Raw genomic sequence first — 12,697 nt, 5'->3', positions numbered from 1 at the left:
CCTGTCACATACATATACCGTCCTGTCACATACATATACAGTCCTGTCACATACATGTACCGTCCTGTCACATACATGTCCCTTCCTGTCACATACTTGTCCTGTCACATACATATATCGTCCTGTCACATACTTGTCCTGTCACATACATATATCGTCCTGTCACATACATATATCTTCCTGTCACATACATATACCGTCCTGTCACATACATATACCGTCCTGTCACATACATATACCTTCCTGTCATATACATGTACCGTCCTGTCACATACATGTACCGTCCTGTCACATACATGTCCCTTCCTGTCACATACTTGTCCTGTCACATACATGTCCCTTCCTGTCACATACATATATCGTCCTGTCACATACTTGTCCTGTCACATACTTGTCCTGTCACATACATGTCCCTTCCTGTCACATACATGTACTGTCACATACATATATCGTCCTGTCACATACTTGTCCTGTCACATACATATATCTTCCTGTCACATACATGTACCGTCCTGTCATATACATGTACTGTCCTGTCACATACATATATCTTCCTGTCACATACATATACCGTCCTGTCACATACATATATCGTCCTGTCACATACATATATCTTCCTGTCACATACTTGTCCTGTCACATACATATATCTTCCTGTCACATACATATATCGTCCTGTCACATACATATATCTTCCTGTCACATACTTGTCCTGTCACATACATATATCTTCCTGTCACATACTTGTCCTGTCACATACATATATCTTCCTGTCACATACATGTACTGTCCTGTCACATACATATATCGTCCTGTCACATACATATATCTTCCTGTCACATACTTGTCCTGTCACATACATATATCGTCCTGTCACATACTTGTCCTGTCACATACATATATCGTCCTGTCACATACATGTACTGTCACATACATGTACTGTCCTGTCACATACTTGTCCTGTCACATACATATATCGTCCTGTCACATACTTGTCCTGTCACATATATATATATCGTCCTGTCACATACATATATCTTCCTGTCACATACATATATCTTCCTGTCACATACATATACCGTCCTGTCACATACATATATCTTCCTGTCACATACATATACCGTCCTGTCACATACATATATCTTCCTGTCACATACATATATCGTCCTGTCACATACATATACCGTCCTGTCACATACATATACCGTCCTGTCACATACATATACCTTCCTGTCACATACATGTACCGTCCTGTCACATACATGTACCGTCCTGTCACATACATGTCCTTTCCTGTCACATACTTGTCCTGTCACATACATGTACTGTCCTGTCACATACATATACCGTCCTGTCACATACTTGTCCTGTCACATACATGTCCCTTCCTGTCACATACATATATCGTCCTGTCACATACTTGTCCTGTCACATACTTGTCCTGTCACATACATGTCCCTTCCTGTTACATACATGTACTGTCCTGTCACATACATGTCCCTTCCTGTCACATACATGTACTGTCCTGTCACATACTTGTCCTGTCACATACATGTACTGTCACATACATATACCGTCCTGTCACATACTTGTCCTGTCACATACATATATCTTCCTGTCACATACTTGTCCTGTCACATACATGTCCCTTCCTGTCACATACATGTACTGTCCTGTCACATACTTGTCCTGTCACATACATATATCGTCCTGTCACATACATATATCGTCCTGTCACATACTTGTCCTGTCACATACTTGTCCTGTCACATACTTGTCCTGTCACATACATGTACTGTCACATACATGTACCGTCCTGTCACATACATATATCGTCCTGTCACATACTTGTCCTGTCACATACATATATATTCCTGTCACATACATGTACTGTCCTGTCACATACTTGTCCTGTCACATACATATATCTTCCTGTCACATACTTGTCCTGTCACATACATGTACTGTCACATACATGTACCGTCCTGTCACATACTTGTCCTGTCACATACATATATCGTCCTGTCACATACATATATATTCCTGTCACATACATGTACTGTCCTGTCACATACTTGTCCTGTCACATACATATATCGTCCTGTCACATACTTGTCCTGTCACATACTTGTCCTGTCACATACTTGTCCTGTCACATACTTGTCCTGTCACATACTTGTCATGTCACATACATGTACTGTCACATACATGTACCGTCCTGTCACATACTTGTCCTGTCACATACTTGTCCTGTCACATACTTGTCCTGTCACATACATGTACTGTCACATACATGTACCGTCCTGTCACATACTTGTCCTGTCACATACATATACCGTCCTGTCACATACTTGTCCTGTCACATACATGTACCGTCCTGTCACATACTTGTCCTGTCACATACTTGTCCTGTCACATACTTGTCCTGTCACATACATATATCGTCCTGTCACATACTTGTCCTGTCACATACATGTACTGTCCTGTCACATACATATATCGTCCTGTCACATACTTGTCCTGTCACATACATATACCGTCCTGTCACATACTTGTCCTGTCACATACATGTACCGTCCTGTCACATACTTGTCCTGTCACATACATGTACCGTCCTGTCACATACTTGTCCTGTCACATACATGTACCGTCCTGTCACATACTTGTCCTGTCACATACATGTACCGTCCTGTCACATACATGTACCGTCCTGTCACATACATGTACCGTCCTGTCACATACATATATCGTCCTGTCACATACATGTACCGTCCTGTCACATACATGTACCGTCCTGTCACATACATATATCGTCCTGTCACATACATGTACCGTCCTGTCACATACATATATCGTCCTGTCACATACATGTACCGTCCTGTCACATACATGTACCGTCCTGTCACATACATATATCGTCCTGTCACATACATGTACCGTCCTGTCACATACATATATCGTCCTGTCACATACATATATCGTCCTGTCACATACATGTACCGTCCTGTCACATACATATATCGTCCTGTCACATACATGTACCGTCCTGTCACATACATATATCGTCCTGTCACATACATGTACCGTCCTGTCACATACATGTACCGTCCTGTCACATACATGTACCGTCCTGTCACATACTTGTCCTGTCACATACATATATCGTCCTGTCACATACATACATGTCCTGTCACATACATGTCCCTTCCTGTCACATACTTGTACCGTCCTGTCACATACATGTACCTTCCCCTCACATACTTGTCCTGTCACATAAACTGCAGCTCTCTCTGCTCTGGTCAGATTTTCCCGCCCTCTAGACATTGGCCCCGCCCCCTAGACATTGGCCCCGCCCCGTCCGCTGTTCCTCTGCTCTTCCAGCACTTCCCGGCCTGTCCCTCACTACTGCCGGGAGAGCGGAGGATGAGGCTCCGGCTGTGGCTGCTCGTGCTGGGCCTGAGCGCGGGACGTCCGGGCGGGAGCCTGAGGAGGAGGACGGCAGGTGTGTGAGGAGACCCGTCACTGTGTGTGTGAGGAGACCCGTCACTGTGTGTGTGAGGAGACCCGTCACTGTGTGTGTGAGGAGACCCGTCACTGTGTGTGTGAGGAGACCCGTCACTGTGTGTGTGAGGAGACCCGTCACTGTGTGTGTGAGGAGACCCGTCACTGTGTGTGTGAGGAGACCCGTCACTGTGTGTGTGAGGAGACCCGTCACTGTGTGTGTGAGGAGACCCGTCACTGTGTGTGTGAGGAGACCTGTGTGTGAGGAGACCCGTCACTGTGCGTGTGAGGAGACCTGTGTGTGAGGAGACCCGTCACTGTGTGTGTGAGGAGACCCGTCACTGTGTGTGTGAGGAGACCCGTCACTGTGTGTGTGAGGAGACCCGTCACTGTGCGTGTGAGGAGACCCGTCACTGTGCGTGTGAGGAGACCCGTCACTGTGTGTGTGAGGAGACCCGTCACTGTGTGTGTGAGGAGACCCGTCACTGTGTGTGTGAGGAGACCCGTCACTGTGTGTGTGAGGAGACCTGTGTGTGTGAGGAGACCCGTCACTGTGCGTGTGAGGAGACCCGTCACTGTGTGTGAGGAGACCCGTCACTGTGTGTGAGGAGACCCGTCACTGTGTGTGAGGAGACCCGTCACTGTGCGTGTGAGGAGACCTGTCACTGTGTGTGTGAGGAGACCCGTCACTGTGCGTGTGAGGAGACCTGTGTGTGTGAGGAGACCCGTCACTGTGTGTGTGAGGAGACCCGTCACTGTGTGTGTGAGGAGACCTGTGTGTGTGAGGAGACCCGTCACTGTGCGTGTGAGGAGACCCGTCACTGTGTGTGAGGAGACCCGTCACTGTGTGTGAGGAGACCCGTCACTGTGTGTGAGGAGACCCGTCACTGTGCGTGTGAGGAGACCCGTCACTGTGTGTGTGAGGAGACCCGTCACTGTGTGTGTGAGGAGACCCGTCACTGTGTGTGTGAGGAGACCCGTCACTGTGTGTGTGAGGAGACCCGTCACTGTGTGTGTGAGGAGACCCGTCACTGTGTGTGTGAGGAGACCCGTCACTGTGTGTGTGAGGAGACCTGTGTGTGAGGAGACCCGTCACTGTGCGTGTGAGGAGACCTGTGTGTGAGGAGACCCGTCACTGTGTGTGTGAGGAGACCCGTCACTGTGTGTGTGAGGAGACCCGTCACTGTGTGTGTGAGGAGACCCGTCACTGTGCGTGTGAGGAGACCCGTCACTGTGCGTGTGAGGAGACCCGTCACTGTGTGTGTGAGGAGACCCGTCACTGTGTGTGTGAGGAGACCCGTCACTGTGTGTGTGAGGAGACCCGTCACTGTGTGTGTGAGGAGACCTGTGTGTGTGAGGAGACCCGTCACTGTGCGTGTGAGGAGACCCGTCACTGTGTGTGAGGAGACCCGTCACTGTGTGTGAGGAGACCCGTCACTGTGTGTGAGGAGACCCGTCACTGTGTGTGTGAGGAGACCCGTCACTGTGTGTGTGAGGAGACCCGTCACTGTGCGTGTGAGGAGACCCGTCACTGTGTGTGTGAGGAGACCCGTCACTGTGTGTGTGAGGAGACCCGTCACTGTGTGTGTGAGGAGACCCGTCACTGTGTGTGTGAGGAGACCCGTCACTGTGTGAGTGAGGAGACCCGTCACTGTGTGTGTGAGGAGACCTGTGTGTGTGAGGAGACCCGTCACTGTGCGTGTGAGGAGACCCGTCACTGTGTGTGAGGAGACCCGTCACTGTGTGTGTGAGGAGACCCGTCACTGTGTGTGTGAGGAGACCCGTCACTGTGTGTGTGAGGAGACCCGTCACTGTGTGTGTGAGGAGACCCGTCACTGTGCGTGTGAGGAGACCTGTGTGTGAGGAGACCCGTCACTGTGTGTGTGAGGAGACCCGTCACTGTGCGTGTGAGGAGACCCGTCACTGTGCGTGTGAGGAGACCCGTCACTGTGCGTGTGAGGAGACCCGTCACTGTGCGTGTGAGGAGACCCGTCACTGTGCGTGTGAGGAGACCCGTCACTGTGCGTGTGAGGAGACCCGTCACTGTGCGTGTGAGGAGACCCGTCACTGTGCGTGTGAGGAGACCCGTCACTGTGCGTGTGAGGAGACCCGTCACTGTGCGTGTGAGGAGACCCGTCACTGTGCGTGTGAGGAGACCCGTCACTGTGCGTGTGAGGAGACCCGTCACTGTGCGTGTGAGGAGACCCGTCACTGTGCGTGTGAGGAGACCCGTCACTGTGCGTGTGAGGAGACCCGTCACTGTGCGTGTGAGGAGACCCGTCACTGTGCGTGTGAGGAGACCCGTCACTGTGCGTGTGAGGAGACCCGTCACTGTGCGTGTGAGGAGACCCGTCACTGTGCGTGTGAGGAGACCCGTCACTGTGCGTGTGAGGAGACCCGTCACTGTGCGTGTGAGGAGACCCGTCACTGTGCGTGTGAGGAGACCCGTCACTGTGCGTGTGAGGAGACCCGTCACTGTGCGTGTGAGGAGACCCGTCACTGTGCGTGTGAGGAGACCCGTCACTGTGCGTGTGAGGAGACCCGTCACTGTGCGTGTGAGGAGACCCGTCACTGTGCGTGTGAGGAGACCCGTCACTGTGCGTGTGAGGAGACCCGTCACTGTGCGTGTGAGGAGACCCGTCACTGTGCGTGTGAGGAGACCCGTCACTGTGCGTGTGAGGAGACCCGTCACTGTGCGTGTGAGGAGACCCGTCACTGTGCGTGTGAGGAGACCCGTCACTGTGCGTGTGAGGAGACCTGTGTGTGTGAGGAGACCCGTCACTGTGTGTGTGAGGAGACCCGTCACTGTGTGTGTGAGGAGACCCGTCACTGTGCGTGTGAGGAGACCCGTCACTGTGCGTGTGAGGAGACCCGTCACTGTGCGTGTGAGGAGACCCGTCACTGTGCGTGTGAGGAGACCCGTCACTGTGCGTGTGAGGAGACCCGTCACTGTGCGTGTGAGGAGACCCGTCACTGTGCGTGTGAGGAGACCCGTCACTGTGCGTGTGAGGAGACCCGTCACTGTGCGTGTGAGGAGACCCGTCACTGTGCGTGTGAGGAGACCCGTCACTGTGCGTGTGAGGAGACCCGTCACTGTGCGTGTGAGGAGACCCGTCACTGTGCGTGTGAGGAGACCCGTCACTGTGCGTGTGAGGAGACCCGTCACTGTGCGTGTGAGGAGACCCGTCACTGTGCGTGTGAGGAGACCTGTGTGTGAGGAGACCCGTCACTGTGTGTGTGAGGAGACCCGTCACTGTGTGTGAGGAGACCCGTCACTGTGTGTGTGAGGAGACCCGTCACTGTGTGTGTGAGGAGACCCGTCACTGTGTGTGTGAGGAGACCCGTCACTGTGTGTGTGAGGAGACCCGTCACTGTGCGTGTGAGGAGACCTGTGTGTGAGGAGACCCGTCACTGTGTGTGTGAGGAGACCCGTCACTGTGTGTGTGAGGAGACCCGTCACTGTGTGTGTGAGGAGACCCGTCACTGTGTGTGTGAGGAGACCCGTCACTGTGTGTGTGAGGAGACCCGTCACTGTGTGTGTGAGGAGACCCGTCACTGTGTGTGTGAGGAGACCCGTCACTGTGTGTGTGAGGAGACCCGTCACTGTGTGTGTGAGGAGACCCGTCACTGTGTGTGTGAGGAGACCCGTCACTGTGTGTGTGAGGAGACCCGTCACTGTGCGTGTGAGGAGACCCGTCACTGTGCGTGTGAGGAGACCCGTCACTGTGTGTGTGAGGAGACCCGTCACTGTGTGTGAGAGGAGACCCGTCACTGTGTGTGTGAGGAGACCTGTGTGTGAGGAGACCCGTCACTGTGTGTGTGAGGAGACCCGTCACTGTGTGTGTGAGGAGACCCGTCACTGTGTGTGTGAGGAGACCCGTCACTGTGTGTGTGAGGAGACCCGTCACTGTGCGTGTGAGGAGACCTGTGTGTGTGAGGAGACCCGTCACTGTGTGTGTGAGGAGACCCGTCACTGTGTGTGTGAGGAGACCCGTCACTGTGTGTGTGAGGAGACCCGTCACTGTGTGTGTGAGGAGACCCGTCACTGTGTGTGTGAGGAGACCCGTCACTGTGTGTGTGAGGAGACCCGTCACTGTGTGTGTGAGGAGACCCGTCACTGTGCGTGTGAGGAGACCTGTGTGTGTGAGGAGACCCGTCACTGTGTGTGTGAGGAGACCCGTCACTGTGTGTGTGAGGAGACCCGTCACTGTGTGTGTGAGGAGACCTGTGTGTGTGTGAGGAGACCCGTCACTGTGTGAGTGAGGAGACCCGTCACTGTGTGAGTGAGGAGACCCGTCACTGTGTGTGTGAGGAGACCCGTCACTGTGTGTGTGAGGAGACCCGTCACTGTGTGTGTGAGGAGACCCGTCACTGTGCGTGTGAGGAGACCCGTCACTGTGCGTGTGAGGAGACCCGTCACTGTGTGTGTGAGGAGACCCGTCACTGTGTGTGTGAGGAGACCCGTCACTGTGTGTGTGAGGAGACCCGTCACTGTGTGTGTGAGGAGACCCGTCACTGTGTGTGTGAGGAGACCTGTGTGTGTGTGAGGAGACCCGTCACTGTGTGAGTGAGGAGACCCGTCACTGTGTGAGTGAGGAGACCCGTCACTGTGTGTGTGAGGAGACCCGTCACTGTGTGTGTGAGGAGACCCGTCACTGTGCGTGTGAGGAGACCCGTCACTGTGCGTGTGAGGAGACCCGTCACTGTGCGTGTGAGGAGACCCGTCACTGTGCGTGTGAGGAGACCCGTCACTGTGCGTGTGAGGAGACCCGTCACTGTGCGTGTGAGGAGACCCGTCACTGTGCGTGTGAGGAGACCCGTCACTGTGCGTGTGAGGAGACCCGTCACTGTGCGTGTGAGGAGACCCGTCACTGTGCGTGTGAGGAGACCCGTCACTGTGCGTGTGAGGAGACCCGTCACTGTGCGTGTGAGGAGACCCGTCACTGTGCGTGTGAGGAGACCCGTCACTGTGCGTGTGAGGAGACCCGTCACTGTGCGTGTGAGGAGACCCGTCACTGTGCGTGTGAGGAGACCCGTCACTGTGCGTGTGAGGAGACCCGTCACTGTGCGTGTGAGGAGACCCGTCACTGTGCGTGTGAGGAGACCCGTCACTGTGCGTGTGAGGAGACCCGTCACTGTGCGTGTGAGGAGACCCGTCACTGTGCGTGTGAGGAGACCCGTCACTGTGCGTGTGAGGAGACCCGTCACTGTGCGTGTGAGGAGACCCGTCACTGTGCGTGTGAGGAGACCCGTCACTGTGCGTGTGAGGAGACCCGTCACTGTGCGTGTGAGGAGACCCGTCACTGTGCGTGTGAGGAGACCCGTCACTGTGCGTGTGAGGAGACCCGTCACTGTGCGTGTGAGGAGACCCGTCACTGTGCGTGTGAGGAGACCCGTCACTGTGCGTGTGAGGAGACCCGTCACTGTGCGTGTGAGGAGACCCGTCACTGTGCGTGTGAGGAGACCCGTCACTGTGCGTGTGAGGAGACCCGTCACTGTGCGTGTGAGGAGACCCGTCACTGTGCGTGTGAGGAGACCCGTCACTGTGCGTGTGAGGAGACCCTGGGTCTCTGTGATGGTACGGTGCCCCCCGGGGCAGCCTCTCAGGGTCTCTGTGATGGTACGGTGCCCCCCGGGGCAGCCTCTCAGGGTCTCTGGGTCTCTGTGATGGTACGGTGCCCCCCGGGGCAGCCTCTCAGGGTCTCTGGGTCTCTGTGATGGTACGGTGCTCCCCGGGGCAGCCTCTCTGGGTCTCTGGGTCTCTGTGATGGTACGGTGCCCCCCGGGGCAGCCTCTCTGGGTCTCTGGGTCTCTGTGATGGTACAGTGCCCCTCGGGGCAGCCTCTCAGGGTCTCTGTGATGGTACAGTGCCCCCCGGGGCAGCCTCTCAGGGTCTCTGGGTCTCTGTGATGGTACAGTGCCCCCCGGGGCAGCCTCTCAGGGTCTCTCTGTACTGCTCTGCACTGGGTGTGGCCCCGTCCTAGTCGGGCCCCGTCCGCTCCTCCAGATGTGAATGAGACACAATCTGCCCCTCCTCGTTGTGCTCTTTCTGGAACTGTAACCCTTTCAGTGCCGGAGTCCCTCACTCGGTCAGGATGTGAGGGGTGGTCCTGAGGGTGGCTGACCTCAGCTGTGTGTGGGGGGGTTACATGTTATCATACTGACTAATACCCAGAGGCTCATCATAACCCCCATCTTTTCTCTCTTTCAGATGAGGGTAGTCCTGCGTCTCTGCAGACCCCACACTGGGAGGTGGTTCCGGAGCTGAGCTGTGACGGGCGCCCGCTGACCCTGGATGATGTCCTTCAGGTGGGCCTCTCCTCATCCCACCTGTATCAGCGGACCACCCTTCTGCTGATGACCCCCTTGTTGGAGATCTGCTCCATCGGCCAGACAGTAACCATGTCATTTTAGTATCTGTGCCACAGGATCAGCACCCCCATCATCCTTCATAGTGGCAATAGTGTCATGTCTGTCCCTGTAGTGAAGGAGCTCATATCAGGAGAGATTTGAAGTGTCAAGTAGGTGGTGGTGGGGTCCGGAGTGGAGATTGGGAGTTGTAGTGGGCAGTGTCCTCCTTGATTCCCTTTATCTGGTGCAGTGTTCATCCTGAGCTTGCTGGTTCACACAGAGTGTGGTGATGCAGCGGTTCTGGGCGGAGCTGTCTCCCAGTATTACAGGTGAGGTGGTGACCAGGCTCCTCCCCCTCGTCTTCTGTCGGTGTTGCACGGCCCTGGAAGGAATGAGACGCTTCCTCCTCTCCCCGTGGCCGGGGGTTTCACAGACATGTCAGCTTCACAGGGAGGGGTTCCTTCCTCCTGCACCCTGGAACAATGATGGGGGATGGGCGTGCGGGTACACCCACCTCTCACTTCCTAATCCTCTGTGCTGCACATATCTTCCACGTCTCTGCTCCTCTGAGCCCCAGGAGCGGCCTGGCTCTGTCCACAATCTACAAGGTGGGGTGTACAGTGCCGCCCAGTATGTGGCCCTAGGGACTGCCGCCCAGAGGACACGTGACCCCTGACATGTAATATGTTCTGGAAGCGTGGAGGTCATGAACACCGCTCATCTACTGGACGCTGGGGGCCTGTAGACACGTGTGTTACAGTGCAGGCAAGATAGACCCCTGGATGTGGACGGGCCCCCCCCCCCCCCCCCCCCCGGATGTATCTGTGGACGGGGCCCCCCCCCCGGATGTATCTGTGGACGGGGCCCCCCCCCGGATGTATCTGTGGACGGGGTCCCCCCCCGGATGTATCTGTGGACGGGGTCCCCCCCCCCGGATGTATCTGTGGACGGGGTCCCCCCCCCGGATGTATCTGTGGACGGGGTCCCCCCCCCGGATGTATCTGTGGACGGGGTCCCCCCCCCCGGATGTATCTGTGGACGGGGTCCCCCCCCCGGATATATCTGTGGACGGGGTCCCCCCCCCGGATATATCTGTGGACGGGGTCCCCCCCCCCGGATATATCTGTGGATGGGGTCCCCCCCCCCCCCCCCGGATGTATCTGTGGACGGGGTCCCCCCCCCCCCCCCGGATGTATCTGTGGACGGGGTCCCCCCCCCCCCCGGATGTATCTGTGGACGGGGGCCCCCCCCCCCCCGGATGTATCTGTGGACGGGGTCCCCCCCCCCCCGGATATATCTGTGGACGGGGTCCCCCCCCCCCCCCGGATGTATCTGTGGACGGGGTCCCCCCCCCCCCCCCCCCGGATGTATCTGTGGACGGGGTCCCCCCCCCGGATGTATCTGTGGACGGGGTCCCCCCCCCCCCCCCCGGATGTATCTGTGGACGGGGTCCCCCCCCCCCCCCCCCGGATGTATCTGTGGACGGGGTCCCCCCCCCCCCGGATGTATCTGTGGACGGGGTCCCCCCCCCCCCCCCCCGGATGTATCTGTGGACGGGGTCCCCCCCCCCCCCCCCCCCCCGGATGTATCTGTGGACGGGGTCGTCCCCCCCGGATGTATCTGTGGACGGGGTCCCCCCCCCCCGGCTGTATCTGTGGACGGGGTCCCCCCCCCCCGGATGTATCTGTGGACGGGGTCCCCCCCCCCGGATGTATCTGTGGACGGGGTCCCCCCCCCCCCCGGATGTATCTGTGGACGGGGTCCCCCCCCCCCGGATGTATCTGTGGACGGGGTCCCCCCCCCCGGATGTATCTGTGGACGGGGTCGCCCCCCCCGGATGTATCTGTGGACGGGGTCCCCCCCTCCCCGGATGTATCTGTGGACGGGGTCCCCCCCCCCCCCGGATGTATCTGGGGGCGGGGTCCCCCCCCCCCCCGGATGTATCTGTGGACGGGGTCCCCCCCCCCGGATGTATCTGTGGACGGGGTCCCCCCCCCCGGATGTATCTGTGGACGGGGTCCCCCCCCCCGGATGTATCTGTGGACGGGGCCCCCCGCCCCCCCGGATGTATCTGTGGACATTGTCACCTTCAAATAGATGGAAGCTTGTTCCTCCATCTTGGAAATGCTGCAGGCTTCTCACCCGCCCTCTGCAGGCTTCTCACCCGCCCTCTGCAGGCTTCTCACCCGCCCTCTGCAGGCTTCTCACCCGCCCTCTGCAGGCTTCTCACCCGCCCTCTGCAGGCTTCTCACCCGCCCTCTGCAGGCTTCTCACCCGCCCTCTGCAGGCTTCTCCCCCGCCCTCTGCAGGCTTCTCACCCGCCCTCTGCAGGCTTCTCACCCGCCCTCTGCAGGCTTCTCACCCGCCCTCTGCAGGCTTCTCACCCGCCCTCTGCAGGCTTCTCACCCGCCCTCTGCAGGCTTCTCACCTGCCCTCCCCCACGTCGCCTTTTTCCCCCGGGCCGCGGCCCGCTCCTTACTCCTCAGTGGTCTGTGTGCACGTGCCTGATCCCTGCCCTGCACCTTCTCTCTCCTGCGGACCCATTCATTTTCAATGGGTCCGGAATGTGCTGTCCGCATTTGTGGATCCGCACCTCCGTTCCGCAATTTTCTATGAGAGTGCCGGCGATGTGAGGTCGGTGTCCGTGTGAATGGACGCTTATACTGCCGCCGATTGCCCTGTGAACGTACGTCGGATAGTCCAAATCTTTTGTTTACCAGCTGCAGATCATGGCTTCTAATAACAATCGGCAAACCACAAGACCGCATCGGGGTGAGCGATGGCTTTAGTGATCACTGCTCCCTGTACTGTGGAGGAGATCGCTGCATGTAAATGTCTCCCCCCG

At 56.8% G+C, this 12,697-nt stretch overlaps 1 protein-coding gene across 8 annotated transcripts in view; it reads left to right on the top strand.

Annotated features, from left to right (window-relative positions):
- Window positions 1-3,379: 3,379 nt before the first annotated feature.
- The window catches only part of LOC120982454 (disintegrin and metalloproteinase domain-containing protein 15-like), a 55,319-nt gene continuing 46,001 nt past the window's right edge, over window positions 3,380-12,697 (top strand). For 7 of the 8 annotated variants that reach the window (XR_005774903.1, XM_040412606.1, XM_040412603.1 and 4 more), the window contains exons 1-2: window positions 3,380-3,502; window positions 9,713-9,810. Coding sequence is in view for 7 of the 8 variants with exons in the window: in XM_040412606.1 (XP_040268540.1) it covers window positions 3,424-3,502; window positions 9,713-9,810 (177 nt within the window). In the remaining variant the exon portion in view is untranslated. Of the gene's footprint in view, window positions 3,503-9,712; window positions 9,811-10,490; window positions 10,618-12,697 lie in introns of those variants that run through there. The other variant, XM_040412605.1, reaches the window with a different exon arrangement.

This window comes from Bufo bufo, chromosome 11, assembly GCF_905171765.1.
Source record: "Bufo bufo chromosome 11, aBufBuf1.1, whole genome shotgun sequence".
Lineage (NCBI taxonomy): Eukaryota > Metazoa > Chordata > Amphibia > Anura > Bufonidae > Bufo > Bufo bufo.
Note: the sequence above shows the minus strand (reverse complement) of the source record. Positions and strands in the feature narration are given on the sequence as shown.